Source organism: Podarcis gaigeae (genome assembly GCF_964106915.1).
Source record: "Podarcis gaigeae genome assembly, chromosome: 7".
NCBI classification, from domain to species: Eukaryota; Metazoa; Chordata; class Lepidosauria; order Squamata; family Lacertidae; genus Podarcis; species Podarcis gaigeae.
Genome location: NC_139683.1, coordinates 61,609,081 through 61,630,938, shown reverse-complemented (window position 1 = coordinate 61,630,938; position 21,858 = coordinate 61,609,081). Strand labels below are relative to the sequence as shown.

General features: G+C 40.7%; 1 protein-coding gene across 11 annotated transcripts in view; it reads left to right on the top strand.

Moving 5' to 3' along the window:
• Positions 1-21,858, top strand: part of PHACTR1 (phosphatase and actin regulator 1) — a 253,070-nt gene that overhangs the window by 189,810 nt on the left and 41,402 nt on the right. For all 11 annotated transcript variants that reach the window (XM_083747291.1, XM_083747290.1, XM_083747295.1 and 8 more), the window contains one exon: positions 13,431-13,511. In XM_083747291.1, coding sequence (XP_083603417.1) covers positions 13,431-13,511 — 81 coding nt within the window. The remainder of the gene's footprint in view (positions 1-13,430; positions 13,512-21,858) is intronic.

Genomic DNA, 21,858 nt, shown 5'->3' with positions numbered 1-21,858 from the left:
GAGGAACTCAGAGTCCCTTTGCAAAAACCCCTTGCCTCAACTTTTTAACCTGGGGAACAGGAAAGGGTGGCGTGTGGAGGAGATATTCCAGGCCCCTTGGCCATACACTTGCAAAATATCCTCCAGTCTTCCTGATAAACATGGAGAAAGGAGGGGTGGAATTGCCACGAGGTTGCCACAATGATCACATCCACCTCTGCAGCTTCAGTATGGGCAGGCTGGTCATTCATTGTACTTGTCATGGCTTCAGTGTTCCAAGGGATCTAGGTAAATCACATCCAGTACAATTAATCTGAGCCTTAAAAGCACATAGAGCTGGAAGAAGTGGGAAAGAATGTCACTTTTCCAACTTCCCTCTTCAGCTCTATGTGCTTTTCAAGGGAGAAAAGGGTAACCAGCCTCATCACTTCATGATCGAGAGTGCCATGAAAGGGGACTCATGTGCTCTGTGGGCATCAGAGGATGAACTTAAAGGTGCCATTGTATTTGTGGGCCCCACATTGACAATCAATAACCCAGGGTTTTCTGTACAATCACACTGTTTTAGGAGAAGCTCTGGGTTAGCAGTTCGCTGTTCAAAGTGTTGTTAATTCTGTTTGGCTCTGTCTCGGATTAGCTTTTGATCAGTGAATTTTCTGCATGTGCATTTTACCTAGTGCCACGTAGCATTGTGAGATTGTTGTTGCACTGCATCAGGGTGTTCGGAGTCAATCTATTTCCCATTTCTCTTTCTGTTGCCTTCACACTGCTGATAGTGAGCAAATGGAACAGAAGTAATTTGGAGAATGACTTTGCAGTTTAAAGCGGGTCATCTTCAAGTGTTTGGGGACAAATTTGGTTTGGCAAAAGGGGATTATAATATCACGAACGTACCATTGCTGTGCTATAGAAAACATTAAAATACGTCATTAAATTTGCAGGAGATTGACTTTCCAAAATTGCTTATTTTCAACCAAATTACACAACTGGGGTGGGGAGAGAACCCGGAGCAGCCATATTATTCACTTCATAAAACCAAAGGAAGACCAACTAGTCCTAATTTCTTTAGAAGCATTTTAAAGTCATCTTTAATCAGCAATCTTCAAAAGTTTCTAGCAATAACTAAAGTTTTAAGAGTAGTTTGAAAAAATATTTATGGGGGTGTGTGCAGAGCAATCCTAACTGGGAGGAGTCTAAAGAGGTGTAAAATCTGCTACTTCCAAACCCTGATAGTTTATGGATCCCCCCCACACACAAGTGGTTCATTTTTTAATATCAACCTGTCACCATTGTTTCCTATGGTTGGGAATAAACAATGGCCTCTTTTGGCTGCTGTAGCTGGGGAAGGCTTAATCCTGGGGTCTCTCAGAGAAATGGACTTTGGATCCAGCAGATCCAAGGCCACCTCTAACCCCTCATTTTAAGGCCTACCAATTTGGGGTCTACATTTCAGAATCTGTGCCCACAGAGCTTTTGCAGATATAATTATGACCTTGGAACAGACTCCCCCCACCCACCCAGCAGCAGCAGTAGAGAGGCACCTCTGTTCCATCCTAACACCCTTAAGTCAGCAAATGTATCTGGGAGTTAAGACAACTCTCTGAATCTATCAATTTCTGTGCATTTAATGTACTGTATATCTCAGAATAGCAGATGGCTCTGAGATTGTACAAATTAGCTATCTAAAAATAACATGTTGCTTTTATCAAGGGAGGGTTAGTTGAAATGCTAGAATTCTGCATTACATACTGACGAAAACGCCATCTGCTGCCTTCATTGTCACTGGATAAATAAATGCATAATAAAAGTTATAATTTCATTGTGTGGCCCTTTAAGGAAGTTGAGGTGATGCATTTTGCCAAGATCTTGAGTTCGCTTTTGTGGTTGCCTCATTTCACTTTAGTGGTGATGAAGAAATACTGTAATGCCCAGCATTGGTGCAACTGTCAAGACAGTTGTGGTCTGAAAGTCATTGGCATTAATACACTTCACTGCCCTTTTAGTTTAACCATATGTTGCCCAGATACCTCAGAATATAGAAGAAAATGTTTTATAGTTTTCCCATGGCAGCCCCTTGTGTGACCCAAGGCTCCCTATGACCTTAAGAGTACCTGAGCCAATGGCAGTAGAGAGTGTGACATTTTGGGAGTGACACTTGCAAAAATACCCCCTTCCCCCCCAAAAAAGACCCATTGTGACATCAGGATTTTTTCTGTAGGTCTCAGGTGATTTGAATTTGCGAGGTAGCGGGGACGACATGTGCAATAGACGTATTGGAGAGAAGGAGGAGAGAGGTGGAAAGGGCAGAGAAATCATGACATGCAACTATTTACATTTGAAAACAAAAAACAACTAAGTGGAGGAAGGCTTTTCACATACGGTGGTACCTCGGGTTACAGACGCTTCAGGTTACAGACGCTTCAGGTTACAGACTCCACTAACCCAGAAATAGTACTTCAGGTTAAGAACTCTGCTTCAGGATGAGAACAGAAATCGCGCAGCAGTGCAGCGGGAGGCCCCAGTAGCTAAAGTGGTGCTTCAGGTTAAGAACAGTTTCAGGCTAAGAAGGGTTCTCCAGAACGAATTAAGTTCTTAACGCGAGGTACCACTGTAGTTGATGCTGTTCAGTGGGATGTCATGCACATGCCTTAAGTATTTGATGTAGTAAATTGATCTTTCTGCCTTCGGATCTCTGAATGTAGTTTTGCCTGTGTTGATCTTAATTCGAAACAATATATTTCAATTTACTATTTTTTCATGCTTTGGATTGTTGTTCTTTATTCTTCATGGGCTTATATTGAAATTCACATTATCTCATAGTTTTGTGGGGCGCCATGCATATCCTTGGTTCACATCAGTTCACATAATTTCATAGATACTTGATTATGTTAGATGCCACAAAATACTGCCAAAATCTATCCAGGTTACTGGCAAAGGCACCACTGTTCCATCAAAATTCAAATATTCAAAACTTAAAAGAAAATTGTCTGAAACTCTGACATGCTCAGAATTAGTGATCTGTTAGCAGTCTTGAATTGCATATTATAGCAGAACTAAAGGATGGAAATGTACTTTCTCAACTGCCATAGCAGCAACTGATAAAAAATATATATCCATAGATTTTTAAAGGTTTCTATGAGGGTTATGTTGACTATCTACTTTTACTGCAAACTGTAAATTTATGGCATCAATTCTTTATGTATTCTGAAGCACATTAAATATTGTAGTGCTTTTAAATAAGAGCTGTGTGAGTGAAATAGCAAGCACAACACGTTTGATTAAATAATTATTAACACTGAAATTAGGGCTCCAAGAATCAGTTGATCAAATAGTTCCGTAAAAAGCCTTCTCAACAACCAAAAGAGTGTCTCAGTTAAGCCATAGATTGAAAACAAATATTTGTAATGTAAGTAGCTACAAAAAGTATTGGTGGTAGAAATGAGGCATTTGCATTTGCACAGCTGCAAGTAGACCATGTGTTGTCATACTTTACAGAGGGCAGTCTTTTATTTGAAAGTGCCCTTGCATATAAATATATAATTGCTGGTGATCATGTCACATATTTGAGAGCTTATTTAATGTATTGGTGATTTTAATGAAAGAGACTTTACTTGTAACGGAAGTATGATGTCAGTGAAAGGTTTGAACATCTGTGCAGCTGTGCTGTGGCACATTAGTCAAAGTCTACTCAGCAGCTGTTCTTCTTTTCTGCCTGCTTGGAAAACTGGGCAAGATTTCATCTCCTAATGTCTTACTCCTTTGGCACTTCAGGCCCTGCGCTTCCATCATAAATCAATCAATAATGGTTAGGAACCGCCAAAAACGAAATACTGTAGATCTTTATGATTTCTTTTATTTTGTGTGGTGGTTCTAACTTGCCTTCAAATGAATGAATGGCACAGTTATGAAGCCTGCATGAACACCAACCAGCCAAATGTGGAAGAATTCATCTGACTTGCAACATAGGTAGCCAGTCTAGCCAAATAAGAATCCCTTTCTAAATTAAAGCCAGGTGGTATTGCAGCCAAACCTGTAAGTAAACCTAAGTATGTGTAACTGATACAAGCAAGGTTTACCTCCATTTACCACTGCCTCTACTCCTGCCCCCCTTCTGTTGTTTCCCTGTGTTGAATTTTAGTTTGTTAGCCCCTTGGAGCAGGGAGCAATCCTCTTGGACTCTAAAGTGCCATGCCCCTTGATCGTGTTATATAAATAAACAACAACAATTTTATTATTTGTACCCCGCCCATCTGACTGGATTGCCCCAGTCACTCTGGGTGGCTTCCAACATATATAACAACACAATAAAACACTACACATTAAAAGGCTTCCCAATACACCATCTCCTGAAAAATGTGACAACAATTGCACAAGGTCAGTCTGCTAGGAACTGTTGAATCCCTATTGTACAGTGTGAATGTTTCATACTACTTTTGAAAAGAGGGTTTTTTTTAAATCGTATGCTAAACCTTTTTTTAGACTCATCTCTTTGAAGCAATAATACATTGGGAAACCTATAAGATTTTAGAGGCGCTTTGAAGTTATTGTCAAGACATCTTACTCGTTTCTAGAATTTATTGAACACAGACTACTTCATATGCAGCGTTTCTGTGAATTATTTCTTTTTTGACAAAGTGTCTGGCTGACTTGCTAAGCACGTTGGTTGTCTGTTGTTCACTGGTTTTATATATCCAAGTAGTCCTACTTTCTGTAAGTCAACTGTTCTACTGTTTTATCCCAGTTTGTAGGAAGGACTCAAATAGCTGGTGCTTTACACGAGTGGTTGAATAGGACCGGCATGCTTATATTTTGTTTTGCATCACTTATTCAGTGATGATGATGATCATAATGATCATTGCTAGTGATTGAAAGTGTCTGAGGATGGTGCATGCATGAACTCCCATAGTCTGTTCCCTTTCTGGGCTGCAGTTAATCAGTCCAGATCACATATATAATAATAATAATAATAAGAAGAAGAAGAATTTATTATTTATACCCCGCCCATCTGGCTGGGTTTCCCCAGCCACTCTGAGCAGCTCCCAATCAAATATTAAAAACATAATACAACATTAAACATTAAAAACTTCCCTAAACTGGGCTGGCTTCAGATGTCTTTTAAAAGTAGGATAGTTGCTTGTTTCCTTGACATCTGATGGGAGGGCGTTCCACTGGGCTGGCGCCACTACCAAGAAGGCCCTCTGCCTGGTTCTGTGTAACCTCACTTCTCACAGTGAGGGAACCACCAGAAGGCCCTCGCGCAGGACCTCAGTGTCCAGGCTGAACGATTGGGGTAAGATAGTAGCTGCCATTTTAGAAGTGATTCCACAGAGATGTCCTGATGCAACTGGTTCTCTTAGACAGAACTGCTGATTTAACATATCACTGCTTTGTCATAGAATCATAGAATTGTAGAGTTGGAAGGGAACCCAAGGGTCATCTAGTCCAATGCCTGCAATGCAGGAATCTCAACACATGGACCCCCATTCAATTTGAAACCATATCATGCCCTGCTTAGCTTTGCAAACGTACCAGGAAGCTGGTTTAATATTTTTTTCACCTTTTACTCTTTGCTGTTCTCATTGTTGGGGGAGACATTCACTTTGGTTTGGATTGCAGTGCAAAACTACCCAACTTGCACTTTCTAAAACAATATACAAACTAAAACAGAGCTGTCCTTTGAAATTTGTACTTCTCTGAATATTGTGATGCACTTCTCCATCCAGATAAATACATATAAAAATGTGTACGTTAGGGAAATTATGCACAAGAATGCACTTATCAGTGGAAATAACATAAAATGAATTCTGTTAGGGAAGATTGCTTGCAAAATGTGTATTAAATTGCACGTGAAATGTGTCTATTAGGAGAATTATGCACAAAAATGCTGATTCATTTTCACAAGGGTTAAAAAAAATGCAAACTGATGATGAAATGTGGTGGGGGTTTTTTAAAAGCAATTTGTGTATCAAAATGTTGCCTATATATTTCACTAGTACAGATGACAATGTTGATTCTCACTGTGGAGCCATCTGCTTGCGTCTTTTACATTTATGCTAGATAAACTCTTATATTTTAAATAGAGATATACAGGAATACATGTCTTGCAAAAATGTTCACTTTGGTTTTCGTTCCATTCAGCATTTGAAGCTCTCTTGCCAGACAGAGGGAGCCTGTGACTCTCTAGGTGTTGATGGACTCAACTCCCACCGGCCCCAGCACACATGGCCAATGGTCAGGGGTGATGCTAGCTATACTAGCAACCTTGGGAGGGCCAGAGCTTCCCCAAGAGGGATGGGTAACCTTGGGCCCAGGAGTTACTCTTTGCCCACCTTGAGCCTGCAATACATAAGTAAGCATCTCACACATTGCTTCATGTGCTTTTGCCTCTTACCTGACCCATCAGTGGCATGCGTCTTCCCCTGCCCCAAGGCTATTCATGAGAGAATGCAGCTCTCAGGCTGAAAGAGCATCCCTGCCTCTCCATGACACAGAAGCATCAACTGAAACACTTAGAACACTTGAAAGCACTATGCAAAAGTTAAATATCATCATCATCATTCTAAAGTAATTATATACGTACGTCTACAGCCAGAGATGGGAAGGATACCCGAAAGTCAAATGAGGGAAGGGGGAAGGAACTGGACAACTGTATCCTAGGAAGAGAGAAAATTAAAGGCAGTAGCACAAAAAGGTTGGACAGCACGAACACTTTGCCCTGGGCACAGCTACCTGGAGTACCTGGGTAGAATGAAAACAACATGCTGCCTGCCGCAGAAGGAGAAGCATTAAATGCCTCTTCTGCTGTGCATTTTTTTAAAAAAGTGTGCCCATGTACAGCTCTAGCTTTTTTGTTGCTTCCCTTTCCAAAAACTGGTTTGGTTCCTGCACCTGCAGTTTAATGCAGGAAAGCATGGCTTTGAAAAGACTGGTTGTTTTGAAATTATGATATCCATGTTAGGCTTCTCTCATCTGCTCACAGTCCAAGCCTTTTGGACAGCTGGGAGAACTGGCTTGCCAGGCATCCGAATTGCTACCCTGCCTGCCAGCAGTTGTGTGCAAAGATATTGATTGATACGGTGGAAGTTGTGGGTTGATGCTCATTCTAGCTGGATTAGCACAAAAAAGTGAACTGCTGTCAGGTCTCTTATGAGGGTGAGCTGAGTCACAACATCCTGTAGCCGTCTTGGGCTCAACAGAGGCAGAGCTAGGCAGGTTTGCCATTACATCCCTGCGATGATTTCTCCGCTCATCTGCCTGCTACATATAAGTATGGAAACATGATAGCCTATCACCAGATCTTATATATTTCCCACCACCCAAGTGCAAATAATATGGAGGCATGGAGTAAAAATGCATGACATGACCATATCACGTTGTTATGGCCAGTGGGATTATGGCTGTGAGTTCCAGCTACAATCCCAAATCTGCTTCCTTCAAGACTGCATGTCTGTTTCCACTCATGGAAGCATGGAAGTCCCGGGGGCTCCTCCTGAGACTTTAATAGATAGTCCCAGGTCTTCAGCAGAAAATGTAATAAACCTCACTTTCTGTGAATGTCGCACTGCAATAAGGGACATTTGTGGAAGTCTGTGTAGAGACTGAAAACTCATTTGGTGTTTCACACTGAGAAATATGATTGATATGATTGATTGCATTCAGTGTGGCTGCTGTATTACCTCTCTGTTATATAGGCTCACATTTAACCCCAGAAGGGGTTTTTTTCAGGAGTGCCTTTATTTTATCTTTTCACGGTTAACTCTGTCTCCATTTATCAATGGAAGATACTATTAGACTGAGTGGCGGGTTATTTGATAAAATGTATTGCACTGCATTCACTAGTGTCACATTATTTTTATTTTATTTTTTACTTCCATTTTTTACTTCAAGATCTCCTCTCTTGCCTCTTTTGTATGTTCTTTGTCATTCTCCTTCTGATTGGTGCATGAAGTCCAGGAAACCCAACCAGATGGGCAGGGTACAAATAAATTATTATTATTATTATTATTATTATTATTATTATTATTATTATTATTATGGGCGCCTTTCAAGCTGGCTGGAAACTTGTCCTTTCCAGAGGATAACTTCTTCTTCCTCCTAGTTTATCTTATAACGATGCTCAGTTTTCATCTGTCTGAATTTTCTTGGGTTTCCTGGACTTTGGGATCTAAGCTGTTCTTCTCAGTGTTTTCAACCTTGTGTCCCTAGATGTTGTGGGACTACAACTCCCATCATCTCCTGCCAGCTTACTCCAGTGGTCAGGGATAATGGGAATTGTGATCCAGCTGGGGACCCAGTTCAAGAGTACTGTTCTAGCTTATGCTACAACAATGAAAATTTTGTTTTGTCGCTCATCCTTTTATTTGATTGTTTCCATTTGGATCTCTATTAACCTACAACTGTAATTTCTTTTTTTTGTGTGTGTGCTGCTTTGTCAATTGTCAGCTTGGAGGTTTGCATTTATTCTGTAGCTGTGCTTCTTAGAGCATAGCATAATGTTCCATAATGAGATAAACTGGCAGAAACTCATAATAAGGACAGACTTGAGCAGGGGGGAAACAGAGTCTGGTGCAGGACTAACAGTGGGGTGGGGGGGGGGGGTTTAATGCACAGATATGTGACTTTAAATTGTCAGTAATTCTATGTCAGCATTGAAACTTGCTGTACAAGTCATTTTAAAACTGGGGGCGGGCGGAAGCAGGGAAGGCAAGCTATTCCTTTAAAATATAGCTTTGTGAGTCTGTATAGCTCAGAATAATATTTTCCCCACTAAATGTCACCTACTACAAATTACTGATACTGTCACCACTCAGTAAATTAGTAGAAGGTTTACTACTCAATAAGGTTGTCAACCTGTACTACACAGTAGAATGCAAGGAAGAAGGAAATCATGCCATATTTTTGTTAACATGTAGACAACCAAACAAAACTGTGGTAGAAAACCTTACGACTTGGGCAGTCTGTATTTGTTTTGAAAGATTGATGAATTTACATTGATGAAAAAGGTATGCATGTAATTTAGTTAATCTACAACTGACCATGCTTCCTGCTGCATATATATGTATTTCAAACACACACACTTACAATGTCCCTAGACCTTAGATCAGGATGAGGAGAAAAAGGAGTTGAAGATGGACATGGCACTTAGATTAGAGACAGGGTTGAGAACCCAGGGTGAACTCAGAGGAATTCAGTTTTGGCACCTCTCAGGTGGGTGCCATTGTCCTTCTAAGAGAACAAGGGAGGTGTTCATGGTGAGATCCGGCACCTCTTTTTCTAGAAAAATAGCACAGGGGGAACCTATGGTCCTCCAGATGTTGCTGGACTACAACTGCCATCATCCCTGACCCTGACCATTTGTTATGCTGACTGGGGCTGATGGGCACTGGAGTCCAACAACATCTGAAAGGCTACAGGTTCACTACCACTGGATTAGAGTAGTGGGATAGTGCATAACCCATAGTGCTCTGAGCTTGCCTCTCAGTACCCCATGATTCTTTCAGGGTTACATATACCACTGAAGAATTTCTAGAGGCAGAGCTTCAGTCAGGCATCATGCAGTCTCAACATCGCTTTCCCTTGCTGAAGCATAGCAAGGATGCTCATTTCTTATAGGTGCCATTTTTATGAAATTCACTTTTTTCTTCCTACCCTCTTTGCGATCCCCATAAGGGACAGCTGCACATTCCTGCATTGCAGAGGGTCAGACTAGAAGATCCTCAGGGTCCATTCCAACTTTATTATTCTTTATTATTATTCTTTCTCTTGCTCTCTAAAAGGATAAGGGTGAATCAACAGTGGTGAGATTCAGAATCTGCCAAGAAAATAGTTTATTTGCACCAAGAGTGCCTCTGAGTTGAAATTTGGTAGAGTCACATTAAGTCTCTTTACTTAATCTGTATAACTACACCTCCCCAATCTTACTCACATCACTGGCACAAATTACTGTACAGTGGTATCTCGGTTTACGAACTTAATCCGTTCCGGAAGTCCGTTCTTAAACCGAAACCGTTCTTAAACTGAGGCGTGCTTGCCCTAAAGAGACCTCCTGCCACCGGTGCCCTTCCACCATGCAGATTCCATTCTTAGACCGAGGTAAAGTTCTCAAACCGGGACACTATTTACGGTATTGCAGAGTTTGTAAACTGAATCGTTCTTAAACCGGACAGTTCTTAAACCAAGTTACCACTGTAATTTTATGTCTTCAGTTCCTAAATTTCACATTTACTTTACTCATATAGCCTAGTGTATTCTAGGCGCCTTTTCCCAGAGGCATGCATTCTGCAATCAGTTCCAAGATCTAAGTTACTGATTTTCCACTATGCCTTTTAACAGATGCTCTTGAAATTACCTAGCCTTAGTTGCCCCAAACATTTCTGCTTGTGATCACATAAATGTGCAAGTCTTGTTTGGGGAATATTGCTGAATGACCGAAGTATTAACTACGTCAGTCAGTCAACATTGTTGTATGAAAGAGAGAGAGAGAGAGAGAGAGAGAGAGAGAGAGAGAGAGAGAGTTTAGCAAGGAAAGTCTGGTTTGGTAGAGGAAGTGATTTCTTGTCTGCCAAATTCTGTTTAAGTGGACACAAAGGAGTTGCTTCTTAAAGAGCAAAGTATTGGTTTGTGACCAACAGCGAGAGAGAACCATTTGTGACATCCTCTGGGGTAATAACTAAAAAAAAAAACTAAAAAAAAAACATAGCTGGGCTGCAGGAAATCCCAAGAAACATCTGTTGCAAGCAAGTGATTGTTAAATCCAACCTACCTGCCGTTTATATTGTTCACAATTTAGCCTCAAATAATAGGCTCTATATGACACTCCAAGAAACATTTCATTCTTTAAATTGCTGTCTTGCTCTATTTTTTTTTTTAGGGTAGATTGTGCCTTGTTGGGTTTTCAACACATCTTGTCTTACCAATTAGGACAGAGTGTATCTAAAAGCCTGACAATGCTGCTCTCAGCAACTGTTATCTTCAGTTCCTGAAATTACAGTATTGCATACAACCACTATTTTGGTGCTCAGTGTGGCTATTGGTGTGAATGTAGAAGCTTTAACAATTATGAGGGACAGTTTCATGCAATGGTTAGAGTGCTGGAATGGGATTGCAGAGACTCAACTTCAACACCTCTTAGTTATGAAACTCAGTGGATGGTCTTTAGTCAGTTACTAAGAGAATATAGTTAAAACCTCTAAAGGTTGTTTAAAACAACTTTCTAAACAAAATTTAAAACTTTTTTAAAAATGCTCACCTACTATCCCAGCTAATAATTTTGGGATTTCCAGGAACAGATCTTCACTTTATTACTGAATACAGAGAGAGTTAGGTTGGCATAATAGTTGCCCACATCTGACAAAATAGCAGAAGCTCTGCACCTGCCTCTCAGTGGGAGCTGGTATTTTGGTGATGCATTCAGCAAACCTAACATCTTAAGAAATGCGCTTAGCGCAGTTCATGCAACCATCTCTTGCCATGAGAAGGAAATAAGAGATTTTCAAAGCTGCTGAAAGGTCACTTGTACAGAAATAAATAGTTGCTTGTTGGGGATCTGGTATAGCCGAAGTAAGTCACACTTTTGTTGTGTATTATAATGGCAACTGGATCCAGACCTTACTGTAGGTTTAAGATACTATTGTGGAAGAAGCCAATCAATCAATAAAATCAACAGCTATAGAGAAGACATTTCTTTAGTTCATTCAAATGTCACAGAACATTGTAAAGCAGAAGAAACTAAAAAAATATATAACCTGAATGGTATCTGAAGAAGTGTGCATGCACACGAAAGCTCATACCAATAACAAACTTAGTTGGTCTCTAAGGTGCTACTGGAAGGAATTTTTTTATTTTGTTTCAACTACGGCAGACCAACACGGCTACCTACCTGTATCACATATTGTGATATTTGCAAAGCTAGGTATTTGGAAAACATACAAGTTTAAATAGGATGATATTATATAATAGCCTGGGAGTTTGTTATTCCCGGGGCTTAAATGAAACCTCCAGCTGATTTTCCTTCATATCTCCATTTGCATTCTGTCATTGATGTTCCTCTCTTTTAGATTAGCCATTTTAATTCCACAGAATGACAAATGCAGTGGGACCAATTTTAAGCCATCTAGGTCAATGGCCATAGTCACATCTAATGGCAGCAAATTCTTTATATTAATTATGCATTGTGCAAAGAAGTACTCTCTCTGGTCTGGCCTGAATGTACTGTCAACTTGATTTCAAATAAAAATAGGTTGTTGCATATTCCAGGCTGATGAGCATCTTTCTAGGCTAAAGGAAGGGAAGCTGTTACAGGTGATTGTTACAGCCTGGACAATGGGCTTAGACCAGTGATGGCCAAACTTGGCCCTCCAGCTGTTTTGGGACTACAGCTCCCATCATCCCTAGTTAACAGGACCAATGGTCAGGGATGATCGGAATTGTAGTCCCAAAACAGCTGGAGGGCCAAATCACTGGCTTAGACTCAGGTAGCTGTATAGGAGTGGGTTGCTAGCTGATCAGCTTTCATTTTAAGGGTTATAGCAAATGATGTCAGTCCACTAGCGCAATATTTTTCAATGTTGCACGAAAGAGCAATGCACCCTGTCTGCGGGCAAAATATCTTACTAATGCAAGCTGTCTTTTAGCAGAATCTCTTGTATGAGATGATCCAATACGTTGGATACAACCCCAGCTTTTAAAATTTATATTTAAAAATAAACAAATGACAGGACTAAATAATGCTTGTGTTACAGTAATTATTGTAGTTGAGATCATCAGCTAATATATACTAGTGAGTAATGCAAATGCATTCCTAGAATGAAAAATTGCTTGGGGGAAAAACCAGGGATTTGAATTAAATGAGTGCTATCCAACTATGTCATCCTCAGATTGGACCTACTGAAATCAGATCTACTCTGGACATCCTTTTTATTATGCTGTCATGGTTATTTGCACTTGCAACGGTATTTGGGGCAGTTAGACTTGATCCCGTTTTCAATACCGTCTGCCCCTGCACAAGTTTTGGGGTGGTCACACTGCTTCATTTCCAGTCAGTGCGTATTCCATAAATTCCTGCTGAAATTCCATAACTTTTTATACCGCAAATGTTCTGGTTTATTTTTTATCCCTCTTTTGTTGTGTTGCAGTGAAAGATTATCCTTCCAGTTGGCCGTAATGTTGTGGAAGCCATCACAAAGCTCCTTCTAAAGTGGAATGATATGTGAACAGTTCAGTATAATCCCATCGATAGTGCACTCTTAATACATCAGTGGCCTGTCAATAAATACAAAAAATAAACAAATGTCACAGAATACACTTGCCAAAAAACCCAACCCCAGTCTGGAGGGTCCCTCAGTATTACAAATATTCAATACCTCCCGGTGGGTTTTTTTAAAAAAAGTTTTCTGACCTTTTTAGAATGCTTTCATGATTGTAACTATAACTTTGTTTCTTCTTTTTGGTAGCACTTGAAAGAAAAATATCAATGAGGCAAAGCAGAGAGGAGCTTATCAAGAGAGGAGTGCTAAAGGAAATTTTTGATAAAGGTAAGGATCATTGTCTGTGCAACTCTGAGTCAGTAGCATGGGCAATAAAACTTGCTGTTAGCGAAGAAATTGCTATTGAAAACCACAGGACTCTTGTGCTATTGGATTTTTGTCATATTTCTCTACAAATATTGGACCCCAAACTGTGGGCCTGATAGTTACTCCAGAGCCATTAAGAATCTGCTTTTATATTAAAGTCAAAGTGTTACTTGGATAGCATCACAACATTTCTTATGGAATATTGCCATTTTCTAGTTCAGTGGTGCATGTGAAAAATGGCCTTGTAGTGGAAACTGGCTTGATCATCCTTTCTTGGCATAGACACAACAAAATACACAGGAAACAGAAACAAATTTTCCATATTTGCACGCATGTCTGAAATCCAAAATAGGTTTCAAAATCTGATAATGTTTGCTTGGTATATTTGAGCTGCCCCCACATTCAGTTTGGTTTGCTTAAATATTCAGTTGAAAGCCACAATCCACTGAAATTAACAGACCAAATTAAATAATGTCCATTCATTTAAATAGGTCAGTTGATGTTGGCTACAACCCAGAAAGTCTAAGTGCTTGATTTTGACTGGATTATGCCCATGGTTAGGAGAAGTTCCAGGCAACAAATTTCAGAAGGTACCAAACAACCAGCAACTGAGACCCCACATAACAGATGTGTATCTGTACCCTCCCAAACACACGCTTCAGTCATGCTGCTGCTAGTGAGATACAGTATATGGCAGTGTTCTATGTCTGGAAATGGCAGGTGGACACCAACAACTTAACAGCAAGGGAGAGTGGCAGTCACCACACTGGTGCTAACAAATGGCAATTTGCGTTGTGAAGATTGCTCAGCATGTTTTACACCAAGGTGTTCCTCAGGAGCAGGGGTCTCCTCTGCCTTATATTACTTGAAGATTACTTGCACTGGAATAAGTGTTCAGACACTGGGCAATCTTTTCAAAATGAAGTACCTCTTGCTAGCAGACGTTGGAAGGCCTGCTTCTTCCTCCACAACCCATCCTACTTGAAAAGTACTCATATTTTCTAATTTTACACCTGCTTTATTTGCCTGAGAACAAAGACCCTGACAAAAGTTCAGAAACTTTAACATGAGAACTACCACACATTTCCCTTTTGTTTACTGCCAGATCAGGCTCTGGGAGCACACCGAGACACTACTTACAATAAAGTAATTCAATACTTCAGTGGGGCCAATTTACTTTTGAGAAGACATGCATGAGATTGCACAGTTAAATCATCCTATTTTAACATTGCTCGTCCTACCATGAGATGTGTTAGCTTCCAGAGAAGATGTCAAGTGAGCATTGAAACTCTAACCTGGCAAATTCTGTTCTATTTGCATTTGCAGCTTCAGATGGTTTTTATGGCAGACCATAATCCAGATGTTTCACCAAGAAACATTATTTTTTCTGTTCAGTAACTAAAGACAGGGCAGTTGCATTAAATGAATTGCCAAATAGATTCAGCAGTGATACACCTTTCTTTCAAGTGTCACAGCGTAATTGTGAATTCGTTTCCTGCAATGCAATAGCTGAAATGGGAATCCCTGGTTCAGTTTAGATTTTTGTGAGTCTCTGGTTTTGAGCCTTCCTCATTACATCTGCTACAGCTCCTTCCCATGCAGTCCGTATACATATCATTCTCTTATCCTTATCACAATGTTGTTCAATAATTTACACTTCCACACGCCAGGAGCCTCTGAAAGAGCTTGTTTAGATTTATTGCACTTAATTCCTTCCATATTTCTTTGGGGAAGAATAAATAGTCTCCTTGCACTCATGGAGAAAAAAATGTTCAAATGAGTATATCGACACATGCATTAAAATATAATGTATTGTGAGCCTGCATTCAGAATAGCTACAGAGCGAGCCAGCAGTAAAGCATGCTATTCAAAGTTGGAGTTAGCTCTTTATTAGCCAAAACACAATCTTCACAGACTTGACTGACAGGCCTAATGAGCACAGCAGCTCATTCCTGGTAGGTCTTACCCCATGAATCACTTGCCAAGATTAAAAGTTCCCACTTCCCCTCAGCTATCTTAAGTCCCCTCGTCTCCAGGACTTTTTTCCAAGCAATCAGAGGCTATGCCTGCATGCAGTCTGTCAATGCTCTGCCCGTTTCAGCCCTCTTCTGGTTCTGGGAAACAAAGGAAGGGGAGTTTGTCACCACCAATCCCCGGGCTTTGAGCCTTCTTTCCTTGGTGGTTCTACAGTTAGTTCCTTCCATTCCTCTGTGTGCAACCAGTCCTTAACACTGTGCCCATTGTTCTGGGTTTTGATAAGCAGAATAAACCACATGACCTTAAAGAGAAAGCAGCATCCATGCTGGAGATTCTCATTAAAACGGCTGGTGGATATAGGTAGTTTCTCCTATATGCAGCTCTGTACAGCACCATCCTTGGCCATATGTCTGACCACTTTTGTGTCAAGGAAGATTTAGTTGGAATGACACAATTCACAGATACAGCTGGTAGCATTTTGAAAATTAATAGTGGAAGGTTAATTAAAATTATTTATTTAGAATAATTATTCATTTAGAATTCATATTTTTAAAATTTATTTATTTATTGCATATCAGCTGCCCAATGACAATGTTCTCTGGGTGCCTCGCAACAAAATAATAAAGCAGAAAATTAAAATCAGTTATAATAAAACAAATTGAAGCATTAAAAACTGTGAACAATGGTCACAGTTGTTCTTGACCATTGTTCTTGACTCCTTGACCATTGACCCATTCTGGTTGGAGGTGATGAGACTTGGAGTCCATCCCTGAGCTATTGCTAATGGCCAGTGATAGATTTATCATCTGCAGATTTCTCTAACCCCTTTTAGAAAGACAACAGAAACTTTAGTATAGTTTGCGCTATATAATTTTACTGTTCCTGCTTGAACCAAAAATGACTATTCTCATCTCTGTATCGATCATTTCCGGCAGTGTTTCTGGCTCATATAACTCAGCTCAATAGAGCTGGCTAGCAGTCTAGTCTTAAGTACTTCTGTTCAATGCTGTGAAACGTATGGATTTGTAATGAAGGACTATGCAATGCATAATTTTTGACATTTATGCTCACAGTTTAAACAGCTCAGACATCTTCCAGGTTCAGATTCTGTGTGTTACATCACATTTTTCCTTAGCAGTTTTCATTTTATTTAACTATTTAGGCATTACAGTTTCCTTGGCCATTTTCACCTGAGACATTTAATTTATTCAACTGTCTTGCCCTACATTACACAGTCACAGGACATGTTGCAATCTATCAAAATACACACTATAAAATTCAACCAAATAAAGGCTCGGTTTAAGTGTATATCATGACTCTACTATTACTCGAAAGAAATGTTTTAATCTACCATAGGAATCCACTCAAAGTAGGAGCCTGCCCAATCTCAAGGGAGGAGTTCTAGAGCTAGGGTACCCACTACCCAAAAAAGCCTTATTCTGAGTTCTGACCAATCAGACTTTAGTGATGACACAACCCAATAGGGCATGTTCGTAAGCAAGTTAAGAGTATATTGTTTAGACAATATTAAATTTTCTGCCTTAACATTTTGCAAAACGCATACATGGCGGTATCTTTTGGAACATCCACTAGCTTCAATCCTCCAGTGGAAATACTATGACCCACCCCTGGAATCGCTTTCTTAAAGGTTCATGTGATAAGCTAAGTCAAACTATGGTTTACTGGAACTGTGAACGTGTGGGCTTCTGCTAGAGGCACTCCCAGCTGCTTTGCTCTTCCTCCCGTGCCATTTTTACTCCTGCATTCTGATCTGAGCCAAGGTTTGGTTTAGTGAACCTGGGCTGATGGTTACGTTTTCTCCCCACTAACCAAGGGCTGTAGCTAAGAACAAGCTTTGGCTTAGCTCAGCATGGTGCAGAAATTAAAAATATTAGGGAGCAGCAAAGTGAACACAAGCTGTTCTCCAGTAAGCCCTAGTTTAGCTTTCCATGACATGCAACCCAGGCCTATTCTTAGCTAAAATTAGCCACCCTTTCTCCTGAGCAATATGCTGTTACTGGGCTACTCAAGTTGCATAATAAAACAAATAGTGTTGGTTTTATTGGTCCTCAGTAGTAAAGTTTTATAAAGCAGCTGCCTAGGATCTATTATGGGTTTTTAATCAAAAGAATAGCCAACTCGCATCAGATCAATATCATTAAAGAAAAGGATCAATAAAGTGGTATCTTGAAGTATCCTCAACAATTAGGTTCATGCCTTCTCCAGAGATAATGAGTTTCCTAGAAGAAAGTTGTATTCTGCATCAATGCAGGAGAGGCTAAACTTTAATTGACATCAGTTCCAATAATTTCAAGGGTTTAATATATTAAATGTTAATCCTGGTTTTGCATGTGTTTACTCCAGTTGATTCAGTGAGGGTGAACCAGTCTACAGGAAGAGAGGATTTAGACAAGATATGTCTCTTCTAACATGGAAGTGGTGGAACAATAAGTTTGTTAGTCTTTAAGTTGCCAGAGGACCATGATATTTTTACTTCAACAGACATGTTGGGCCCAATTCATGCTTACCTTAGTAGCATGGGAACAATTGTTCCTTTACTGGTTCTGGAATAGACATGTGGCCAGAGCAACGTGGCCTTGAAGAGCCCATGTCCATGTGGCTCCCACACCAGTAAGATAAAAAAATTAATTGAGCTCAACATACCTACAATTTTGGCATACAACAGACATGCCATCAATAGCATGTGAATTTTCTACTGGGAAGAGCATTTCCTATTATAGCTCCAGCTTTATTTCATTGATACTATTCATTTCTGAATGTACTTTTGGCCAAGGTCTGAGCCTTTTACTTGTATTCTATTAATTCTGAGCAGGTTTTGGGTTTGTTTGTTTTTTTAAAAAAAGAAGAACAGCTGCCTGGGCTGTCAGAGATGTCGATGATCAATTCAGACCCAGATATACTTGGCTTCAGAAATGCCCACTGCAGCTAAAACCTTTGATCTGTTGCTGTGCTGATAATGAACAGCTTTTACATTCTTTACTTTGAGCAAGGTAGAGTTTGGGCATAACATCCTTCTATATTTTAATAATCCTGCGTAACAGCCACATCAAAGGTTTTCTATTTGATGCTGAGATTTTAAACTATTAGGAGCAGTGTGCCATTCTCATTGCCAAGGGGAAAAGAGAAATGTTGTCATTTTGAAAGGCCGCAGAAAGGGCTTAGTTTAATTTGGGGCTTAACATCAGAACCTCCGTTCTGCTGGGGCTCAGTTCTATACAGTGGGAACTGACAATAAAAAAGGGAATGTCGTGGAGCCAGTGCCTTGCCCTCAACCCAGAAATCTGATATGGATGCAATAAAGCAGGGAGATGGAAATCTGCAGCCCTTCAGATGTTGTTGGACTACAACTCCCAAACTGGCCACACTGCTGAGAGTGGAATCAAGCAGCTTCTGAAAGGCCACAACTTCTCCACCCCTGCTCTAAATTTCTTCATGTGGAGCATTCCCAATGGAAGAAACCAAACAGAGTACTGTCTGCCCCTGGTGTGACCACACTGACAAAGATAGCTGTGTTGTGAGTATTGTCACCCAGTTCTTACCAGCTGCCTTTGGGTGACTTAGGCGATGGGCAAGCACCCCCTTTCTTGCCTCAAAGACCATAAGCCCAGGAATGGGGAGCACCAGGCCCCAAGGGCCAAATGAAGTCCTACAGGCCTCCCATGTAAGACTTTGTTGGCCCTTCTGCGTAAACTCCTCTAGTGATTTCACAAGGATTGCACCCTTGAAATAATACCACTTGGTTGTCTGAGTGGGGGACAGAGAGTAAGATGTTTCTGCCCATACCTTAAAACTCTTGTAAAACTCTGAGTCCTTTGGGGAATAATAAGAAAGAAGGCTTTAAAAGAGAGGGGCATTGATTTCCCCTATACATGAATGTATTGGATGTTAGGGGAGGGATAGTACCTCTAATGGGGAATACATCCTTCTCCTTCTGGGGTAGTTTGTCCACCTTTGCTCCCCATCCTGTACTTTCTCACCTGTGGCTCCTAGAAGCTGTCGTCAGCAGCCACGCCCTGGGAAATGGCTAAAAACCAGGTGAGGGTAGCCAGTTGGTCTCAAACCCTTGGTGAGTTAGGGACTTCCCCTGCATTCAAAGCCAGGCTGCAGCAGATGGAGCGGATGAGACCAATAGTGGACCCAATGGTCAAAAGGCTTGTTTCTACATGTCTTGCAGAGTGAAGTGGGGAGGTAGCCTACCTAGGAGAAGGAAAACTCTGATCCTAAACCTCCTCTCCCTTGTGGGGATATCTTCAGGAGAAGAAAGGCCTAAGGAGCGGAGTCCCTAAAATGGTTGGATGGCGCCTTGCATGCCTCCTCCTGGCATACTTTTCAGTGTGTGACATTTACATAAGCCACGCAATAGCAGTGTTCTCTGGGTGGCTCACGAAATAGGCTTAGTTGTTTTGCTCAGTCTCAGCTGGCAATTTGACATCCATATGCATTTAAATTAAATAGCACATGAAAACCAACAGTGAGTGATTTTGGGTTGTTTGTTGTGGTATGGTGGGATAAAAATATTTAAAGTATGCAGTACTTTTGCTTGTTTCCACATACAAAAAGTTCCATTACTGACAGTATATATAAGGGCTAGGAGGGGGCAATTCTAAATATCTGCAGTTGATGCTGCATCAATCTTTCCCCAGTTTGGAAAATGCTCCAGGAATCGACTGCCATTCAACCATTGGCAATAGCTGTACACCCCTATCCAGTAAGAAAATGGCTAATTAAACCTTTGTCTTCCCCATAATGGATGAGATATAAGTTTAACCTAGTATAAATTTGAAATTGTATGGTGTACAACATAAAAGCGATACTATTTTTAAAAATGCAGCATAAAACCAGTAAAACAAAAGTATAAAAACAGGAATCCAGGGAGTTTAAACAAATAAAAAACAGGGTCCAGTCTAATGAATCAGCGAAAACCTGGTATAAAGAACAGGGTAAATGATGTTAACATATTAACAGCAAGTTAAACCTTATAGATATGACCTTCCTTTCTTCCCCGCTGAGAACTACAAAACCTGCAGCACAGGTTTCTGCTGATTATAATTTTGCTATCCCACTCCATCTCTATAATCCTCTTCAAATCCTTCACTGATAACCAGAAAAACTAAGAGCTTATATTTTAAATAGTTCTAGGAAAAGAGGCAGGAGATTCTACCTTCTCAAGGATCCTTAAAGGACAAAAGAATGCTTTTCCCTTAGGGCTCTTCAGAAATATTTCTCACCATTGTCCATAGGTAAAATAAATTAGCAGTTTCCCTGGTATATTGCAATGTATTTTTGCATATTCATCTTGGGTGATACATGGTTTTATTTGTATCAGAATGTCCCCCTCCCTCTGTCCTCGGCTGCCTGTGCTTTAAACCACACCTGGTAAGATAAACCTTCCTACAAAATTTGATTCTGTCAAACCAAAGCTTTTAAGAATGGTCATGGACAGATTTCCACTAAAAATGGGTGGAAGGGCCTGATTTCCTTGTGTGAAATCTTTTTGGGCCGCAGGCCAGTTTTGGAGGTGGTCACGGGTGAAAGTGGGTGTAGCCGGAGGTCAAAGTGGGCAGAGGAACGGGTGTGACTTTCCTTTGTACAATAGGCCACATTTTCATATCGTCCAACATTTCAAAAGTGGGAAGCACAAACAAATGCACACACCATCTCACCCGCCCAATCTCCATGCTCCTTTCTCCCACCTCAAAGACCTACAAGCATTCTTGACAAAACCTGCCTCAGGCCCAAGAAACCTTAGTAATTACAGACTGGTTGCAGATGTCGCCTAAGGTTCTTGAGTAGGTGGTCACTTTCAGGATTCAGACACTCCTGGAAGTCTCATTTCACTTGATGCTAAGACCCAGATTTTGCATTGAGGCTGCCTTGCTTGTCCTATATGATGACCTTTCCTGTGAGAGAGATGGGGGGTGGGGGGGGAGCATGACCCTGCTGATTCTCCCTCATCTCTCAGTAGCTTTGATACCATCCACCATTGCGCCAGAAGCGGTTTAGTCATGCTGGCCACATGATCTGGAAAGCTGTCTGGACAAACGCCGGCTCCCTTGGCCTGAAAGTGAGATGAGCGCCTCAACCCTATAGTTGCCTTTGACTGGACTTAACCGTCCAGGGGGGTCCTGTATCCTTCTGGAATGACTGGAGCTGTTAAAAGTGCTGAGTGTTGTTAGGAGACTAACAACAACAACTAGTACCTCACCCAACTGACTGGGTTGCCTCAGGCATTCTGGGTGGCTTCCCAGAGTTCCCTGGGAAGAGGGATGGACCATTAAAGCACTCTGAGAATTGTAGTTCTGTGAGGGGG